This window comes from Schistocerca cancellata, chromosome 2 (genome assembly GCF_023864275.1).
Source record: "Schistocerca cancellata isolate TAMUIC-IGC-003103 chromosome 2, iqSchCanc2.1, whole genome shotgun sequence".
Classification (NCBI taxonomy): domain Eukaryota; kingdom Metazoa; phylum Arthropoda; class Insecta; order Orthoptera; family Acrididae; genus Schistocerca; species Schistocerca cancellata.
In genome coordinates, this window is record NC_064627.1 from 649,605,539 (window position 1) to 649,626,095 (window position 20,557).

General features: G+C 41.8%; 1 protein-coding gene across 1 annotated transcript in view; it reads left to right on the forward strand.

Annotated features, from left to right (window-relative positions):
• LOC126157305 (E3 ubiquitin-protein ligase lubel) overlaps window positions 1-20,557 on the forward strand; it is a 441,950-nt gene that overhangs the window by 147,119 nt on the left and 274,274 nt on the right. The window contains exon 3 of the mRNA XM_049916367.1: window positions 17,522-17,663. Within this exon, the coding sequence (XP_049772324.1) occupies window positions 17,522-17,663 (142 nt within the window). The remainder of the gene's footprint in view (window positions 1-17,521; window positions 17,664-20,557) is intronic.

The following is a 20,557-nucleotide window of genomic DNA, read 5'->3' on the forward strand; positions in this document are numbered from 1 at the left end:
ATCGCGCAGTAGCCTGATCTGCAAAGCGAATAACAAGTTTGTCTTAAGTGGCTATGTAAGAAGGTGATATATGAATGCATTACATTGTAGCGTATACTAATCGGACGTTCCAACGTCACCGATGCAGCCTAAAAACCATCAGACTGGACTGGTAAACAAACTAATAGATTAGTTTTATTTGTGTAGGAGTGTTCCCATGATTGATAAAAGCACCATCGAACCCGCAGCTTCCTGACGCAATGAGGGAGGTAATATATAACGATTTTACTTTCAGTCATCTCGTAACTCTTCTCAAGAAGTATTGTGTCAGTGTGACAATGAATAAAGACGTGACCATGACAGCCTTAGAATATGCATGTTTTTCGTTGGTTGACGTAATGCAGATGCTCCACAGTAGATTGAGATATAGCTTTTCGGTAAATAATGAGGTCTACATATCTCGCCTCACAGAGGGCGGCTTAGAACTACTGCTAATATAAAGTATAAGGAGTGTCGTACTTGTCTGAATTCCTAAAAAAATTACAGTGCAGATTCATTTGAAGTTTAGACTGGATTCGCAGTTTAAATTATTCTGTGAAATCTGCGCATGACTCTAGATCAAAAGCTATTTCGAATTTTTGTGAACAAAGAACAGTCTGGATCACGTATTGTTATTGCTATTTCAGCCAAATTAGTCAATGAAATAAGTGGCATTGACTGTTGTTTGCTTATAAAATTACAAAAAAATTTCCCTGATTCTCCTGGCAACACAATGCTGCCTTTATCGAAATTTGATATGCATCCAACACAAGTTTATTCATAACCCTACCACGATTGGTATTCTTACTGTGTAGAATGTCGTACTTTTTGTGTAGGGGTGCCTGAGATTTCCCCTACTTTCTCATCATGGCACTGTGAAAAAGTTTACAGATAATTAAACAGAATAACCAAGAAATAAAACCTTATATTTCCGTTCTAACCGAATACAGCGTAACCACTCTCAAATCAATCAGGCATACAACAAATGAAATGTACATATTATTAACAACAGCAACGCTGAAAATGATTTTTTGTGAAACACTCTCCAATACTGTATAATAATTTTTGGGCTCATTGTGTTATTTTTTGTAACCAGTAGATTCAATACTGAAATCAAAAAGAACTTGCAGCAGATTTATAGAATTTTATAGTACACTATCTTAGCACCCGCTGCTTCGCTAGCGTAGACTGTACGGCCTGCAGAGATTTTTTTTGTTTTTATGTAATCGAATTTTTATGTTGTTCACTTGTAAGCTTTTAACACCAATTCGGATCATATAAGCATGGTCTTTTCCAAATGTGCTTCTGACTAAAAAGCAATTCTGGTAGCTGGAGTTCAAAGTTTTTGTTATTTATGCCTTTTACGTTCCTGTGGGGCCATTTCCATGGCAACATTCATCCCCTAACAAATATTTCTTTATATTTAACAGAGAGGTGAAATACCAATTTCCGTAAATTTAGCTTTAAATTTTTTTAATGTAACGAAATATTTGCTTAATAATTTTCATCCCCTATTACATTCTCTTAGGGATTGAATTTCCAGGAATACTGAAATACGTATTTCTTTATTTCTAACCGAGCAGTCAAATACCAGTTGTCATAAATGTAGCCTTGTAAATCCTTTAGTAGCTCTTTAGTAATTATTTATTTTCAAAATAACTTCCACCCATTGTTTCACCTCTTTATTGGTTGAATTTCCAAAAATGTTGAAACATGTACTTTTCGTTTTCTGACTGAGAAACCAAACACCAGTTTTCGTAGTTCTAGCTTCATAATTCTCTCAATACTGACATACTTCCAAAAAGCCTTTCACCCCTATTTCACCCTCTTAGGAGCGTAATTTCGAACAATGCCTTCTTAAATGATACCTACAGTATAAGATCCACACCCGCTCTAAACTTCACGTTTCTATCCTTAGCGGTTTTTGGCTGGGTGATGATGAGTCGGTGAATCAGTATGACCCTGTTTCACCCCCCTAGGGGCTCAATATCCAAAAACAGTTAAACACGTTTTTGTCGTCTCTGACCAAGAAGCAAAACACCAATTTTCAACGATTTAGCTTTAAAAATGCTTTCGTAATGAAATATTTTCATAAAATGTTTCATCCCTTATTTAACCCCCTTAGGGATAGAATTTAAAAAACAATGACATGTGTGTGTTTTATTTCTAACAGAGAAGCCAAATACAAATTTTCATAGATTTAACTTCAAAAATGCTTGCAGAATGAAATATTTCCGTAAAAGCTTTCATCCCCCGTTTCACACCCAGAGGTGTTGTACTTCCAAAAACAGTGAAACACGTATTTTTTTATTTGTAATCGAGAAGTCAAATATCAATGTTCATAGACGTAGCTTTAAAAATATTAGTAGTTTTTCTGTGCGATATCATCATATAACTTATTTCGAGTAAATTCAACGTAACGGGCATGTAAACTTTATTCCCCCCCTCCTGATCTCAAGCATTATGTAGTTGGTGGAGTAAGATCTGTTGCATTCTAAATCAAAAGAATAGAATCGAAGAATTAAAATGTACGAACATTTAAAATTACTTTTGGCTACAGTCAACAGTTATTGACGCTAAGAGGAAGTACGACGTGTGTACAGAAAATTCAGGGAATATAAAAATATTTATTCTAATAGAGAAATCCTATGACTATTTTACAGTATACTTATTTTAAAATGGGTCAGAACGAAGTAAATGTAGTTTTTAATTTCTGCTGGAGGGTAATTCTACTGCGTTTAATGCAGTTTCCCTCAACAGGAAATAACAAACAAATAATATGATTTTAATGATTAAAGATCTGTCAAGATTTATGATCTATCAGCAGATAAGCATTATGAAAATTTCTGCGCAATAAGGAACTCCTCTAAATAATTATTTCCGCAGTACTAAAATACTTTATGAACAAAAAGCTACAGACAGATTATCCCTAAAGTATGGAAAATAGCGTTTCAGAGACTCGAAGCGAAAGTGATATATTATAGCTAGTTATTATCGAAATATTTAATTCCTGTAGAGGATGCATTTAACACCTGGCGTAAAACACCAGATTAATTGTTGTTATTTTTATTGTTGTTGTTGAAGCCGTTCCACGTACACATAATATGTTGTTCAAACTCCTGGATTTATTCATGCTGTCTTACCTGTACTCTCAAAGCTCCCGGATATCTCGAGTATGTTTGTCACTGTTTTTACAGTTTCGGTGCTGCGCAAAATATAAATTTCCTGCCATGTCACAATGACGTCAAAGGGACGTAAGAAATGTACGACCATCGCCCACTGGTGACCTGTGGGTTTAAATCTGGTGTTGCTGGCAAGTGGCCAAAAAATTGCCGGAGCTTACACGCGGCTCGAATAGCTTTCGACGTAATATTTAGTCTCAGGAACAATCCGTTAACCTAGACAACTTCCTCCTGCAGAGCCTTCGAAAGTACACAGCTTCCCTTTTCTTAATTAAGCCATGCTGATGATAACGTTGAGCCTGCTACGTATTCGCAGCGTCTCGCAAGTACTTCCTTGCGCAGTGAGAAGGAATCGGCGCTCTACTGAGGACCTTTTGTCCGTCGCGGACAGGTGCAAGCGACGTGCTGTGAGGTCTGGCGTCTACCCACACTGATTCATCCTGAGGGCCCTAAAATTGTGCCTGCTGCTCGCCAGCCATTCGCTGTGGAAAATAGAACTGGCAGCACTTTCGGTGTGCTATGAGGCCTCCATTATTCTCGCTCAATCAAGGGCACTTCTAACGCAGAGCGTTTACGAAACGAGTGGTGACAGTGAACGAATGATACAAGTGTTATGCCATAATGTTATTAGTGACTACACTGTGACATAGTCTAAATAATACGGAACGAATACTCTTAGACATATTTTGTAATATAAACGTTGTAGTTTGTGCAAAGCGAATGTGATATAAAATGCATTGTTGTATTAAAAATCGAAAATAAACTTTAAGTGTAATTACAGGTGCTTAGGCTGATGGTTTATTGGATCCACATGAGTTAATTAATGGGTTTCTTGCCGCCGCTACCTGGAGGGGTCTTTGACAGAGTCTTTCAGCTGTTACTAATCCTTCGTAACGTTCCCCTACACGTTAGTAGTATTGCCAGGTCCTCACTGATTGCTCGAAGGAGTGTTATGATCTTCTCCTGGCGCTCCGTATTGTAGCTTTAGACCGGGACATTCCTATACACATATTCTTTACCGTATTATAAAACTTCACTGAACGTTTTGCCCGCCACTCGGAGACATACTGTTTGTTTTCTGAAACCTTGGAAGGTATTCACTCAGATTTACGCCAAAAACAATAGTTTTGGCATGTTATGCTCTTATATTAAAGAACTTCAACGATCAGTTTTTTCGGGTACACGTGATACAGGTGATACAGATTACACGGTGTAAAACGTTTTACGAAAATATTTTGGGTAGAGAATTATACAGGGTGTCCATAAAGTCACTTTACAACTTCAAAATTTTATTACAATGGCAGTTGTTGAAATATTTTAACAAAATTTCTTTTATTGTAATTACTGTTTACTAAAGTTTTTATATATGCTAACATTTTGTGTTTCATATACTCTGTTGATGGAAGGAACTGAACCTCTATATAATGGCAACTCCTCAAGAGAAGGCACAATGTGTGGCCTGTTTTATTGACACAGAATCGGGTGTTCAGACTCAACGAAACTTCAGAACGAAGTATGGAGGAGATCCATCATTGCGCCCTTCATTCCGTGCATGACACAAAAAAATTGTGGGGACAGGGACAGTGTTGGATAAAGAGAGAAGCGGGCGATCAAGAACATCCGAGGAAAACATGGATCGCGTTTTAAACGTCTTCACTCGTTCACCTACGAAGTCCATCCGCACTGCTGCCAAACAGTTGCAACTACCACGTTCAACTGTGCATGAGGTCCTCCACAAGAACTTACGGCTATACGCTAACAAAGAGCAACTGTTACAGACACTTGAGCCTAATGACAAGCCAAAACGGAAAGAGTTTGCACTCAACATGCTGGAACGCCTTTCGGAGGATGAACCATTCCTCAAGCGAGTTTGTTTCAATGACGAGGCAACTTTTCATGTTTCTCGGACGTTAAACAGACACAATGTGAGAATCTGGGGATCTGAACACCCCCATGTGACCAGGGAGCTTCACCGGGATAGTCGAAAAGTGAATGTGTGATGTGGAATCATGTGCAACCGAATAATTGTTCCATTTTTCTTCAAAGAGTCAACAATTACCCAGATGTTTACCTCGACCTTCTGACCAAATATGTAGCACCATAACTGATTGACTTACAACCAGCTATCATTTTCCACAAAGATGGTTCACCACCACATTGGGGTCTGCATGTCTGTCGGTTCCTCGATGAAACATTTCCAGGCAGCTGGATTGGGAGGGACGGGCCAATTCCTTGGCCACCGCGTTCGCCAAATATCACTCCCCTGGACTTTTTTATGGGGGTATGTAAAAGATATCGTGTATCAAACACAGATACGGGACACTGTTGACTTGTAGCAAAGAATTCGTAATGTCATTGTCACCATTTGTGACGCTATGCTACAGCGAACATGGCAAGAAATCGAGTACCGCCTTGATGTGCTTCGTGCAACTAAAGTCGCCCATGTGGAGGTCTATTAAATACTGTCAAAAAACTTTTATAAACACTGATTACAATAAAATAAATGTTGTTAAAATATTTCAACATTTGCCGTTGTAATAAAATTTTGAAGTTGTAAAGGGACTTCATGGACCCTGTATATCGACTGGCTTCTGCCCTACACAGAACTCGCGTTCGGGGCAACTGTGTTTGAAATACTCATATGACAAACCAGATTTAGGTTTCCTGTGGTGTCCCTAATGTGATTAAGACTACTGTTAGAACGATTCCTTTGAAAAGAAAATGACAAACTCTAATCGCCATCTCTGTCCAATCCATCTCTAATAGCCTCGCCATATTCTGGGTGTTAAACCTTAATCTTCGTATCTTGCGATCAGTTCTTACCAAAAAGCTTGTGAGAAGTCTTTGTAGCACAAACAGAAATATTAAGTGAAATGACTTTAACGGCTGCAGAAATAAATGAAATGTGAAGAGGCACAACGAAGCTAAGTACTCTAGAATTCGGAATTATTGATACTTTGACACAGATAACGTTTGGGAATTTTGATGTTTATAATCTTTTGTTCATAACTGTAAATGTATTTGCACAACTGGACCTAAACTGCTATATTTTTCGATTTGTTTATGAAACTAAAACTCAGTTACACGTCTGCGGCGCTCTTCCAACCAACTGTATATCCATTATCATCGTACAAACACATTCTTAATAGTAAGACTAGTCTCAAATTCTTATTCAGAAATTGTTAATGTTTAATGTTCTCTTTAAAATACTGGTGAATCTTGCAAACATGACAACCTAAAATGCACTGTAAACTCAATCTGAATCTGAAAATAGTGGGCGTGTTATTGAAGTTCTTTGAGCTGAAGGAACATATCGCCCTGTTGGTTCAGAGTTGATGAATATACTTTAAAAGAAATGTTGTTCTAAAGCTTCGACAGTGTGAACTCAGAAAATCGCGTCAAAGCGTCATTGTTCTATAAAGCACTTCTGCACTGTTCAGCCGGAGCAAGTAAAAACTCTGGTTGAGGTACAATATGTCTCACTGCTCACTACATCGGAAACAGATATTTCACTGTCGGTCACTATTTGGAGAGCACATCTCATACTCTACAGCAGAAACCGAACTGTTCAAGTAACACGAATGATGACACCATACTACATTACAAGGCATAAAATTTAAGAGAAAAACACAATAGTTGGAATATTACATATGTTTTACTGTATTTAACAGTTGCTTCTGGCGTTTTCTTTGGCATTAACGTTAACTTAATTTTTTTTTGTGGGGTGTGGGTGGAGGAGGGATGGGGAATTAGTCGTAAACATTACCTTAAGCTTGTGATCCGTCGAATTGATCTTTTATATGTTCATGAATGACGATGAACCAGCTACTGAAGTTATTTCAGCCTCCCATGTTCCTGAAGTCAAGTGTTCAGTGTTCCACTGTCTTATAAAGCTTGCAGAACGAGAAGCTGGAAGTAAACACTGCTCTATACTAAAATTGTGTCCCTCGAATTTAGTTGACTTAACGGAACAATTAAAAGAGATGCAGAATTGACTTAACGGAAGAATTAAAAGAGACGAAAAAAAAGCTGCACGATTCGTCACAGGTTTGTTAAGTCGCCGAGAGAGCATCGCAGAAATGACTGAAAAATTTCCACTGGCAAGAAAGACACTGTGCACTGCGGAGTATCGTACTCTCAAAGTTCCGGTAGGAATCATTTCTTACTCCAATAAAAATTTTGCACAATGACGGCAGTAATAATATAAAGACATTCTTGCCTTTACGCGGATACACGCAGAGCGATTCTCGCGATCTGCCCTCTATTTTAGCAGACTACAATGAGAGTGATGAAGCGTTTAAAATTTTGTGTACTGTCTGGACTTCAGCGTAAGGCTTTAGGCTGGAGATTTTAGTGTGATGCAGGAGTGGCTAGCTCATTCTGTTTATTGCAGAGGTCATCCAGCCACGGCAGCATAGATGCGTAATTTTGGTGTTTCTCTTTCTCTCTCTTTCTCTCTCTCTCTCTCTCTCTCTCTCTCTCTCTCTCTCTGTGTGTGTGTGTGTGTGTGTGTGTGTGTGTGTGAGTGAGTGTGTGTGTGTGTGCGCGTGCTTGTTTCTTAGGTCATTTTTATATTTTAATTCTTGTCGAACTTTTTTTATTCTACCACTATTATCCTCCTTCGTCTCATAAAACTTTTGTCTGAGCGCTTGCTGTCGTGCACCCAAAGCGACAAATTACCATCATCGCATAGTACTTTACATACCCTCTGCCACACGCCAGATGATTGTTTGAGGAGTTGGAGAAGTTGGGGTATGATTGGGTAGCTAAGGAGAAAGCTAGATAACAATGGCAGTTTTATTGGAATTCGTACTTATTTCAGTGAAAGATAAACAAGGCATGAACAACATACATTAAATATGAGGACCTATTTTTGATGGTTTAAATTATATTTAAAATAACTCAATATACTGTTATACTCAATACCTTGGGATAAACGCAGGTAATATGTTGGACACAAATGGGCAATGTTATATTTTCCGTCTTGGGTATGGGACTCTCCGGTCTCATGAAAATCATCTTCAGTCCACCCTGCACAATCCTCATCCCTTCTTCTCGCACTTTAAATATTTTACCCGGTCATCTGACTCTCTTGTTGCTGAGTAGGTCTCCCTGTAAAGAAGACAAAGCGTTTCGTCCTCATCTTCAGAAGTGCTGTATGCCTCACATGTTTCTGACTATTCTGACTCTTTTTTGTGGTCTTGGCCCAGAATTATTCAAAAGATTTTTTCAACGTGTCAGGAAGACGCCTCTGTTGCAATGAGTGATTGACACTCGTCTCCAATGGTTCTTAAGCCATGTCGAAATTTTCTTACTGTATGAAGGGCTTAATAGTCCCCTTTCGTACGAAGATATACCTGTTGAGTAAGGCATAATCAATCAAGTTATTAGTGTCAAAAATATTCTAAAAATTAGCGCAAAGTAGTTGTAAATTATATATGTAGTTATTCAATTGCAGCTATTAAAACGTGAACACACAAGTAGCGTACCGTTAAAAGCATATACTTCTTAAGTCACACATCTAAGTTATATGTAACGAAGTCATGGGGTAATATTTGCTAGCTCCGGTTTTACACCATTGCTTATCTTCCAGATTCCTTCTGCATAAGAAAGAAGGGGAAGAATCGTTTAGCATGGCACATGTTCGTAAAGCCTATTAAAAGTATTACTCATTGTATTTCTACTTTCAGCTTGTAATACGACGGTATAAGTTCCTTACTGAACACAAAATATCACCAAGTAAGATACACGACCACAAAAACCCAACAAATTGTTTTGCTCAACAGCAACATGTCTCACGATACAAAGTCTCATGGCGGTACTGTTGCCAGCTGTCTTCATGGACTAACGGCCAAAAAGCAATGTTACCAGTTCCTAAAGATAAATGTGAGGGTCCCGGTTTCAGCACCATACCCCATTATACTCCAGCTTCCGCTATAAACGTAAGGGTTAAAGCATCTTCCTATCATAAAATGGTGTAATGTTTACAAAAGTTAATGTGAGAGGGTAATTAGGAAGATAGATTTAGCGGCAGCCGCACACTGAGCTGCTGCTGTTGCAGCTCTGTAAACACTGGAAGTGGATCCCTCCGGCTGCAGGACGCACCGCGACGGCGGCTGGCGTGCAGACAGTGGAGTGCTAGAGTTGCCCCTGCGATGCGGCAGCCCGCAGAGCTGGGCTATCGAACCGCTGCGGTCCTGCAGGAGGGCTGCAGCTGCGCTACGCTGCGGCATTCGCTACTTCAGCCCCCCTTCCCCCCCCCCCCCAGATTTTTCTCTGCTGATCCTCATGTCCAGACCCTACACCCGTCTTGCTGACGAGTAATCGCACCCTGAGACCGCTGTTTTATTCACTATCACTGTCCTCTGCGAAATAGATTGTCTCATGATTTCTTTCATTGACTGTTTCGTTTTACATAACTGTGGACATTCGCTGACACTGAATAATTCGCCAGTTTAACCAGTCTACTATTACAGAAATAAAAGCAACACCATATCGTCGATGCATCTCACATGCCAATAGTTAGGTGGCTATGATAGCTGTTGCCGTCTGTCCGTGGACTGGTTTGATGCAGCTCTCCACTATAGTCTGCTCTATGAAGGCCTCTTCTTCTCAGTATGACTAACGTGAGCTATATCTATTTGAAATTATTCACTATGGCGAAACCCACATCTGTCTGTATAATCGTTACCACCCCCTCCCCCCGCCCCCCGCACCCCTCACGCAACACACATAGTGCCTTCCATTACCAAAATAATAATTCTTCGATGCTCTAAGACGTGTCCTACCAACCGACTCCTTAATTATTCAAGTTGTGCCATAAATTACTTTTATACCCTTTTCGATTAAGTTCCTCTTCACTAGTTATCCGATCTAATCTTCTGCACCCTCCTACAGCACCGCTTTGCAAATGCTTATAGCCTTTTCTTGTCTGAATTGTTTATCGTCAATGTTTCCGTTTCTGTAAAAGACTACACTCCAGACAGATACCTCCAGAAAATCCGTCCTGTCACACTTATATTCGATGATAAAAAATAGCTCTTTAGAAAATAATTTAACAGTTAGACTTCTATATCTTCTCTGGTTCTGGTTCATCAGTTACTTCGCTGACAAAATATCAAAATTTAGCCTCTCGTTCCGCATAAAAAAACTCCGTCAGTGGCTGTTATTAACAAAAGTTTTCATATTCTCGTAACGATCACGCACGTAGGCCACAATTGTTGTCTGAGCTCAGTTATCCTTTTATAAATCCGTTTCCAGGATTAATGCTGCAACTTTAGTGTAAATGAAAACTTTCATGTCTGCTGTTTCATTGAAAATTTCGAGGTGCAATCAGTGTGCATTATTTCGTAATTTGCTGAACTACAACAAAGGCTACAATTTCAGTCGTCGTTGTTCGTTTAGTAAACTCGTCATTCTCAGTAGTTAGGTCTCCGCATATTGCTTATAGACACTTCTTTCATACACTATTCATTTTCTTCTTCCTTGAAAACAAATTTCTGCTCATCCTGAGAAGGCCTTGGAAGTGAATTATAATTGTGCACTTAAAATCAGAGATTATCAGTATTTGTAATTGTTCAAGCTCTATATTTTCCCGAGCTTTTTTCCACTGTATTGTCTGAAAGTTAGCATTTGGTACTCCAGCAAAGAATAGTGCAGAAAAGAAATGTATTTTGGACTTCTAGTGGGCTACGTCTCAACAATATCATCTGATCACACGACAAGAGACACCGCCAGCTAGTCAAACACCAACACGAACATGTGAAGAAATAGACAAAACGAATAAATATTATAAAAATTCCATATCGTACAATTTAAAAACTTTGGCACTGAACATGGATTCAAACATTTAATGACCAGTAAATATTGTGTTATCAAGAACGTCAAAAACAATGGATCAAACACTGAGTATTGCATACTGAAATGACAATTTGACAGAGGTCAGAAGGGAACAAGTACACAAAATGAAAACCAGAAAGAGTGTCGGCTATAATGAATTCCAGTGCTTTGGTCGAAGGCGCTTTTGAATGGAGTAGTAGCTTTGGAATAGTAGTAGCTTTGGAATAGTATGAAGAATATTTATCAACAATAAGAAATTTCCGGTAAGTGTAGAGAAGAACAGTGATCACAGTTCTTATAGGAAAACAGAGTAAACAATGTAGGAAGTTCTCGTCACACGCTTCGGTGAATTCTGTGAAGAAAATCAGCCGGAAGACATAGAACAGAAATTACCACCCAACCACAACAATATGGATTCTTTTTCTGGTTGACGCGAGGAATATGTAGGATGTAAGAACAACTCGAAAACAGTGGAAGCTTTAGAAAGTAGTTCCACACCAGCTCTCAGCTTTGTTTCGTTTAACAGAGTCACAAATATGCAACTGTAATGAGAGAGAATTGTGTACCGCACGATTTTATTCTGCGCTGATAACTTTATTCCACTCTAGCCCGAAGGCAAAATGTTAAGGGGCATCAAAAGACTGGAGAAAAGTTCTCGGATGGTAAAGAGTATGGAAGCAACAGAAACAAAAGTGTGAACAATATTTGTTGAATACCATTGTGAAACCATCTTACGGGAGAATGGCTTGCTACCTGACAGTTGCTTCATACTCTTCTAAAGTGCCAGTGGACGAGCGTATTATAACAGAGTGCGTTTAAGACACTTTTCTCCCTTCTAGTGACATCGGTTTTCCAAACCGCGACCCCTATTTCTCCTTCATATAGCTCCACCTTTGAACTCACTAGAGAGCACGGCCAGGTTCCTCACGATATCAACGGGACTTTGAACGCTGGGATACTTTTGTTGTCCCTGTTCCTATTCAGTCCAGCCAGTGTTATATACACGCCTGTTACAGAGCCAATTAATAAGAATCTACATCGCTGCAACATCAAACTATCAAAATTCTCTCATTTCATTTACTAACTTGAGATCTCTACTTTAATGTCATTCCACCGATTATTTGCGTAGAGAAACGCGATGCGCTACGATTTTTCGTAGTCACTAACATCAGCAAAAGAAGAATTAACGCTTAACTGCAGCCAAATGCAATACATACAGTTTCTGACACGGAACTCCTGTAAAAGTGAAATTTTATTGCTCGAAGGTGGCCTAATAGTCAGTAAAATCGACCACTTTAAATTTCTGAGGTCGAAGGTAGATGAAAGGCTTTCTTAGAAGTAACACTATGGGTATCTCGTACGAGAACTGATCCCTGCTATATTCAGTAATAAGAATGATTTTCTGTGTCTCTGGCACTGAAACTCGAAATACTTTTTACTTTATTTTCACTTTATTCTCTCGTATGGTGTAACACGCTCCAAGATAAAAAAGACAAAACGACGAACCACGAAGAAATTATTCGAGTGGTACGGAAATCTGTAGATATGATGTACAGACAAATAAATGATTACAATTTCAGAAATATTGTGTGATTTATTCGAAAGAAAAAGCTTCACAAATTGAGCAAGTCAATAACATGTTGGTCCACTCTGACCCTTAGGCAAGCAGTTATTAGGCTTGGCATTGATTGATTGTTGGATATTTTCTTGAGGGATATCGTTCCAAATTCTGTCCAACTGGCGCGTTACTTTGTCAAAAGCCCGAGCCGGTTAGAGGGCCCTTCCAATAATGCTCCACACGTTCTCAACCGGGGAGAGATCCGGCGACTTTCCTAGCCTAGGTAGCCGGCCGGGGTGACCGAGCGGTTCTAGGCGCTACAGTCTGGAACCGCGCGACCGCTACGGTCACAGATTCGAATCCTACCTAGGGCATGGATGTGTGTGATGAACTTAGGTTAGTTAGGTTTAAGTAGTTCCAAGTTCTAGGGGACTGGTGACCTCAGAAGTTAAGTCCCATAGTGCTCAGAGCCATTTTGAACCTAGCCAAGGTAGGGATTGGAAAGCACGAAGACTAGCAGCAGAAACTCTCGTCGTGTTCGTGCGGGAATTATCTTGTTGAAATGTAAGCTCAGGGTGGCCTGCCATGGAGGGGAACAAAACGGGGCGTAGAATATCGTTGACGTACCGCTGTGTATCGTGGATGACAACCAAAGGAGTGCTGCTATGAAATGAAATGAAACCACAGACCGTCAATCCTGGTTGTCAGGCCGTATGGCAGGCGACAGTCAAATTGGTATCCCACTGCTGGCCGGATCTCCTCCAGACACGTGTTCGCAGGTCAGTGGGGCTTAGTTCGAATCGGGACACATCACTGAAGACAATTCAACTTCAGTCAATGAGATTCCAGGACGAACGTATCCGACACCACTGCAAACTAGCTTTTTTGTGTACAGAGGTCAATCTAAGCCAGCTCAAGGTGCGCCATGAGTTCTGCTTCCTCTCTGTGAGCCTGTGAGCCGGGACGTCCGATCCATGGATCTAAGGATAGTTCCGTGGTGTGTTCTTTTCGTCTTAGTGTATTTTGGGGCAACTCTGTACGCTCACCAAAAATATTATTAACCCAAAACATGAACTCGGACCGAACTCTGGCATCAATTCGAGAACATAGACAAGTCCGTTGTACAGGAGTTCCTGACTTCTAATTATGCGGTACCTGTACATGTTGTCCATCGTCGGATTTGCTGTAGACAGTATTAACTCATTCAGAAGAAACTTCAAGATTCATTCAGTGAACACCAGACGGAAAAACGATAGGCTGTATGACAAAACTTCCTCAAGCATTGTACGTGCAGAAACTTGCGCACCATTCGGCAGCTTTCGTATTCAACAGTCTTCCAGCAGAACTGAATAAATTGAGTGATAAACCCGAAGTATTCAAACGCGAGTTGAAAGGTGTCATTGGGAACCATTCCTTCTATTCTGTACTTGAGTTCCTTGCAGTAGTTCATAAGTATTGGTGGAAATGTGTAATTTATTCGTATACTCTCTTTGTTTGTGTTTTCTTACTTCTTTAATTGTTTGTTTATAAACTTTCTATCAGCATTCTGTAAACTATTTAAGAGAGAGTGTTGTACCTTGAGGATAATGTACCAAGGAACAGGTGATGTTTCAATCTAGAGACCGACTTTATAATCACATGAAGGAACGTGCACTAGAGACTGCCGTAAGCTTTTTTCCAGCAGTGACTAATGTCTTTGTTATTAGGGCACATTAGGTTGTGTTTTGTGCAACGTTTGCAATTATTAACTATTCTACACATGTAAGTGCTGTGGAATACATGTAAGCAATTTTGAGGATATTATTCATTCTTCAGCTACAGATGATTATGGGAGTAAAAGTTGCATATTTTTAAAACTTCGTACACAACGGTAAGGAACTGATTGGCGAATAAGTTAACGCAGTAAACAGAAGAGTTATTTAACTTGTATTTCCCTAAGTTTACGAAGACTCATTACAAACAGTGCAGCAATAATTAAGTCCAGCTATTACAATAACAACAAGGATGAGGACCTCTGTAGTAAAGCACTATTGATGGTGTCGGAGGCGCAACTATGCTTGGCGTCACGTGTCAATGTGGCTCCAAGTGCGAATCGGCTATCTGGCTGCCGCCAGCCGTCCTGTATCAAACCGAGCGAGGTGGCGCAGTGGTTAGCACACTGGACTCGCATTCGGGAGGACGACGGTTCAATCCCGTCTCCGGCCATCCTGATTTAGGTTTTCCGTGATTTCCCTAAATCGCTTCAGGCAAATGCCGGGATGGTTCCTTTGAAAGGGCACGGCCGATTTCCTTCCCCATCCTTCCCTCACCCGAGCTTGCGCTCCGTCTCTAATGACCTCGTTGTCGACGGGACGTTAAACACTAATTTCCTCCTCCTCCTCCTCCTGTATCAAGGCGGCAGGCGGCACTCGTGGTACAGAGCGGCTGCAGGCGTAGCTCAGAGGGCGTACACCATTGGCTACGCGGACCCCATCAACCGCTGTTGACGGTTAAGCCATACATTGTCGGTCGTGCAATATCTTGCACTTTGTAACAGAAGATCTTTACCATGGAGCACGTGATATTTGCAAATGAACTGAGTTTGTTTAATGTCTTAACAATTTTCTCCCTCTCGAAAATGGAAAATTTTATTAGTTGCCAGTAGCTTTTATTTCAAAATGTCTTAACAAGTAATTGGTTTCTGATAATACGTCTTCTTAATCTGGATTCACTTACTGATTACTGGTGTTAAGGAGAGTAAAAATGTAACACACAGACTATTAAATACATATATGACAAGATTTCCTCGATTGCAACAATTTTAAATTTCAATAGAGTATTCGTTCCTAGGTCCATGAGCATGTTGTACATTGGAACAGTTTTGCACACATGGAAAACCATACTTTTCCTGAGTAATTTTTACAACTTCAGTTGAAAGGTGCTGCACACGAAGTGAGTGCTATCATCTCAAAATAAAGTAAGAAAATATACAATACTGGCCATTAAAATTGCTACACCAAGAAGAAATGCAGATGATAAACGGATATTCATTGCACAAATATATTATACTAGGACTGACATGTGATTACATTTTCAAGCAATTTGGGTGCATAGATCCTGAAAATCAGTACCCGGAGCAACCACCTCTGTCCGTAATAAAGGCCTTGATACGCCAGGGCATTGAGTCAAACACAGCTTGGATGGCGTGTACAGGTACAGCTGCCCATGCAGCTTCAACACGATACCACACTTCATCAAAAGTAGTGACTGGCGTATTGCGACGAGCCAGTTGCTCGGCCACCATTGACCAGACGTTTTCAATTGGTGAGAGATCTGGAGAATGTACTGGCCAGGGCAGCAGTCGAACATTTTCTATATCCAGAAAGGCCCGTACAGGACCTGCAACATGCGGTCGTGCATTATCCTGCTGAAATGTAGGATTTCGCAGGGATCGAGTGAAGGTTAGAGCCACGGGTCGTAACACATCTGAAATGTAACGTCCACTGTTCAAAGTGCGGTCAGTGCGAACAAGAGGTGACCGAGACGTGTAACCAATGGCACCCCATACCATCACGCCGGGTGATACACCAGTATGGCGATGACGAATACACGCTACCAATGTGCGTTCACCGCGATGTCGCCAAACACGATTGCGACCATCACGATGCTGTAAACAGAACCTGGATTCATCTGAAAAAATGACGTTTTCTATTCATGCACCCAGGTTCGTCGTTCAGTACACCATCGCAGGCGCTCCTGTCTGTGATGCAGCGCCAAGGGTAACCGCAGCCATGGTCTCCGAGCTGATAGTCCATGGTGCTGCAAACGTCGTCGAACTGTTCGTGCAGGTGGTTGTTGTGTTGCAAACGTCCCCATCTGGTGACTCACGGATCGAGATGAGGCTGCACTATCCGTTACAGCCATGCGGATAAGATGCCTGTCATCTCGACTGCTAGTGATACGAGGCCGTTGGAATGCAGCAAGGCGTTCCGTATTACCCTCCTGAACCCACCGATTCCATATTCTGCTAACTGTCATTGGATCTCGACCAATGCGAGCAGAAATGTCGCAATACGATAAACCGCAATCGCGATAGGCTACAATCCGACCTTTATCAAAGTCGGAAACGTGATGGTAAGCATTTCTCCTCCATACACGAGGCGTCACAACAACGTTTCACCAGGCAACGCCGGTCAACTGCTGTTTGCATACGAGAAATCGGTTGGAAACTTTCCTCATGTCAGCACGTTGTAGCTGTCGCCACTGGCGCCAACCTTGTGTGAATGCTCTGAAAAGCTAATCATTTGCATATCACAGCATCTTCTTCCTGTCGGTTAAATGTCGCGTCTGTAGCACGTCATCTTCGTGGTGTAGCAATTTTAATGGCCAGTAGTGTATAAAATTTTTATTACTGGCGAATGTCTGAAAAGTGATACAAAGCACAACACACTCCACTCCCGGCCGGCATTACCGAGCGGTTCTAGGCGCTACAGTTTGGAACCGCGCTCTTGCTACGGTCGCAGGTTCGAATCCTGCCTCGGGCATGGATGTGTGTGATGTTCTTAGGTTAGTTAGGTTTAAGCAGTTCTAAGTCAAAGGGACTAATGAACTCAGATATTAAGTCTCATAGTGCTTAGAGCCATTTGAACCATTTTGAACACTCCGCCACTGATTTGCTCCATAGCCAGGTGGGTTTCGCTTGTATGGACCCGCAGAACCTTACAAACAAATAAAATAAATAAACAAAAATAAAAATAGCGTAGTTACCGGACCACTGTGTCGACTGTTCTAGACGCCTGTAGAGTCTATTAAACTCGTCACGCCATGCTGCACACTGCAGACCTAAACACATAGGCGAGGCTGGGAAGAGACGTGAAACGCGGGAGGCTCTGTTTGTTGGGTGCGGACCAGTGTTGTGAACGGATGTCTTCTCTTTGTGTTGCAGCAGGCGCGCAACAACCGCTCGGCGGGGCCGCCGCCTCCGCCGCCACCGCCCGCCACAGAGCCGCCGCCGCTCGACCCGGACTACGAGGTCATCGAGTTCCCCCAGCAGCAGTACTCCAACACGCCGGCCGCCAAGCCGACAGGTAACGCCGGCTCCCGTGCGGCGAGTTTGCTTCACGGAGCGCGTAACTGTTTGCTTTTTCTTTCTTTTCTTTTTTCATAAGAAAATAGAGTAGAGTAGCAGTTAGCGGGGCTGGCTGGCCCGACGCAGAGACGGTCATATGAAACAACGTGTGCAGAAAATTGTTCAGTGGCAACGTGTCCGTTTCGAACGAACATATTTGTCCGAATAACAGAGATTTCTCTCAGTATACAAGAAAGATTCTCGCCTACATGCAGCAATAATTAAAGTAATAATGGTCCGCTCTCGAGGCATACACCAACATGATTAAAAGTCATTGAATAGTGATAAGCACATACACAGATGGCGGTAGTATTGGTTACACGAGGTATGAAAGGGCGGTGCATTGGCAGAGCTGTTAATTGTACTCAGGTGATTCACGCGAAAAGGTTTCCGACGTGATTATGGCCGCATGATGGGAATTAACAGACTTTGAACGCGAAATGGTAGTTGGAACTAGATGCTGGGGACATTTCCTGTCAGAAATCGTTACGAAATTCAATATTCCGAGATCCACAGTGAAAATTGTGTGTCGTGAATATAAAATTTCAGACATTACCTCTCACCACGGACAACGTAGTGGCGGACGGCCTTCGCTTAACGACCGATAGCAGCGGAGTTTGCGTAGAGTTGTCAGTGCTGTCAGCGCTAACAGACAAGCAACAAAAGCGCGAAATGACAGCAGAAAATAATGTGGGACGTAAGACGAACGTATCCGTTGGTACAGTGCGGTGAAATTTAGCGTTAGTGGGCTATGGCAGCAAAGGGACGGTCCCCACGCCCGGGTTCCCGGATTCGATTCCCGGCGGGGTCAGGGATTTTCTCTGCCTCGTGATGGCTGGGTGTTGTGTGCTGTCCTTAGGTTAGTTAGGTTTAAGTAGTTCTAAGTTCTAGGGGACTGATGACCATAGATGTTAAGTCCCATAGTGCTCAGAGCCATTTGAACCATTTGAAGCAAAGGGACGACATGAGTGCCTTCGCTAAAAGCACGACATTGCCTGCAGTGCCTCTCCTGGGTTTGTGATCATATCGCTTTGACCGTAGACGACTGCAAAACCGTCACCTAGTCAGATGAGGCCCGATTTCATTTTCTAAGAGCTGATGGTAGGGTTCGAGTATGGCGTAGACCCCACGAAGCCATGGACCCAAGTTGTCAACATGGCATCGTGCAAGCTGGTGGTGACTCCATAACAGTGCAGGTTGTATTTACGTGGAATGAACTGGGTCCTCTTGTCCAACTAAACCGATCATTGACTGTAAATAGTTATGTTCGGCCACTTGGAGACCATTTACAGCGATTCATGGGTTTCACACTCCCAGACCACCTGGCAACAATTGTTCGCAATTGATTTGAAGAACATTCTGTATAATTCAAACAAATGATTTGCATACCTAGCTCGCTCGACATGAATCCCATTGAACATTTTTGGGTCAAAATCGAGAGGTCATGTCGTGCAAAACAGCAGTTTCGGAATTGTGGATGGCTACAGAGGCACCGAGGCTCAATATTTCTGCAGGAGACTTCTAACGACTTGTTGAGTCCATGCCACGTCGACTTACTGAACTATGCCGAGCAAAAGGAGATCCGACACGATATTAGGAGATTTTCCGTGACTTTTGTTACCTCAATGTATGCGGTAACACAAAGGCACCTTAAGGTTATTTTCCTGCCTAGAGCGTGGTCGCGCTTGCGGTGATTTCCGTCTTCCAGCCTTTGACATAAAAAGTCCAACCAGACTCTTGATCAGCCAAGTGCAGGTAGTATTCAGAAAATCCTACCAGGGAAATATAACACTGGAGCTAGAATGAATTTTCACTCTGTAGCGGAGTGTGAGCTCATGTTAAACTTCCTGCAAATGAAAACTGTGTGCTGGACCGAGACTCGAACTCGAGACATTTGACAATCGTGAGCAAGTGCTGTATCAACTGCACCTCCGTAGCTCAGTCGGTAGAGATGCCTAGTTTAAGTCTCGGTCTAGTATCCAGTTTTAATCCGCAGAAGTTTCGTATCAGCACACACTCCGCTGCAGTGTGAAACATTCATGTCTGTAGCTAAGCCATGTATCCGCAACATTCTTTCTTCTGGGAGAACTTCTGTGAATTCTGGAAGGTAGGTTATGAGGTACTGGTAGAAGCAAAGCTGTGAGGACGGGTCGTGAGTCGTTCTTGGGCAGCTAAGTTGGTAGAATATTTGCCCGTGAGAAGCAAGGGTCCGAATTCCAGTCCTGGTCCGCCACACAGTTTTAATCTGCCAGGAAGTTTCAGCACTGGAGCTATCACACGAAAAAACGGGATCTCCCTGCAGGCAAGCAACCTGTTAATCAACGAGACGTGCTTTGGAGCCGTCGCATGAGCTAAGATTTTCATCGCCAGCATTCGGCCCGTAAGGGAAGGAGAGGAGGTAGCCTAAGGTTCCCGATCACCAGACGTTACGCCAGAGTCCTGGGTTGTCCGCAGTGTCTCGTGAAATAAGGCCATGCGATACTGCTGAAGGTGATCTGTCTCTCTAACGGAGATGTTTAGATCGCCAGCCCTCTTGGTATAATCGAATTCCCATTCGCCCTTTCACTCTTTTACTGCTTTCTCGCATTGTCATCAACAAACAATGTTCGCTTGGCAAAAATAAAATACTCAGCGGTGCACAATAACTTAATTTTATTCTCTTTGCGAATTTTCACCGCTATAAATGTCCGCATATCCAGCTACACCATCTTAATCGTCATTATTGCCAAAATGACGTAAAATCGTCTTCAAGTGAGCAACAGAAGACGCTGAGGAAGGCACTGTTTTAATGAATACTTAACGTGACCCATTACGTGCATCACAGAACATGGAGACGGTAGAAAGATGATTCTT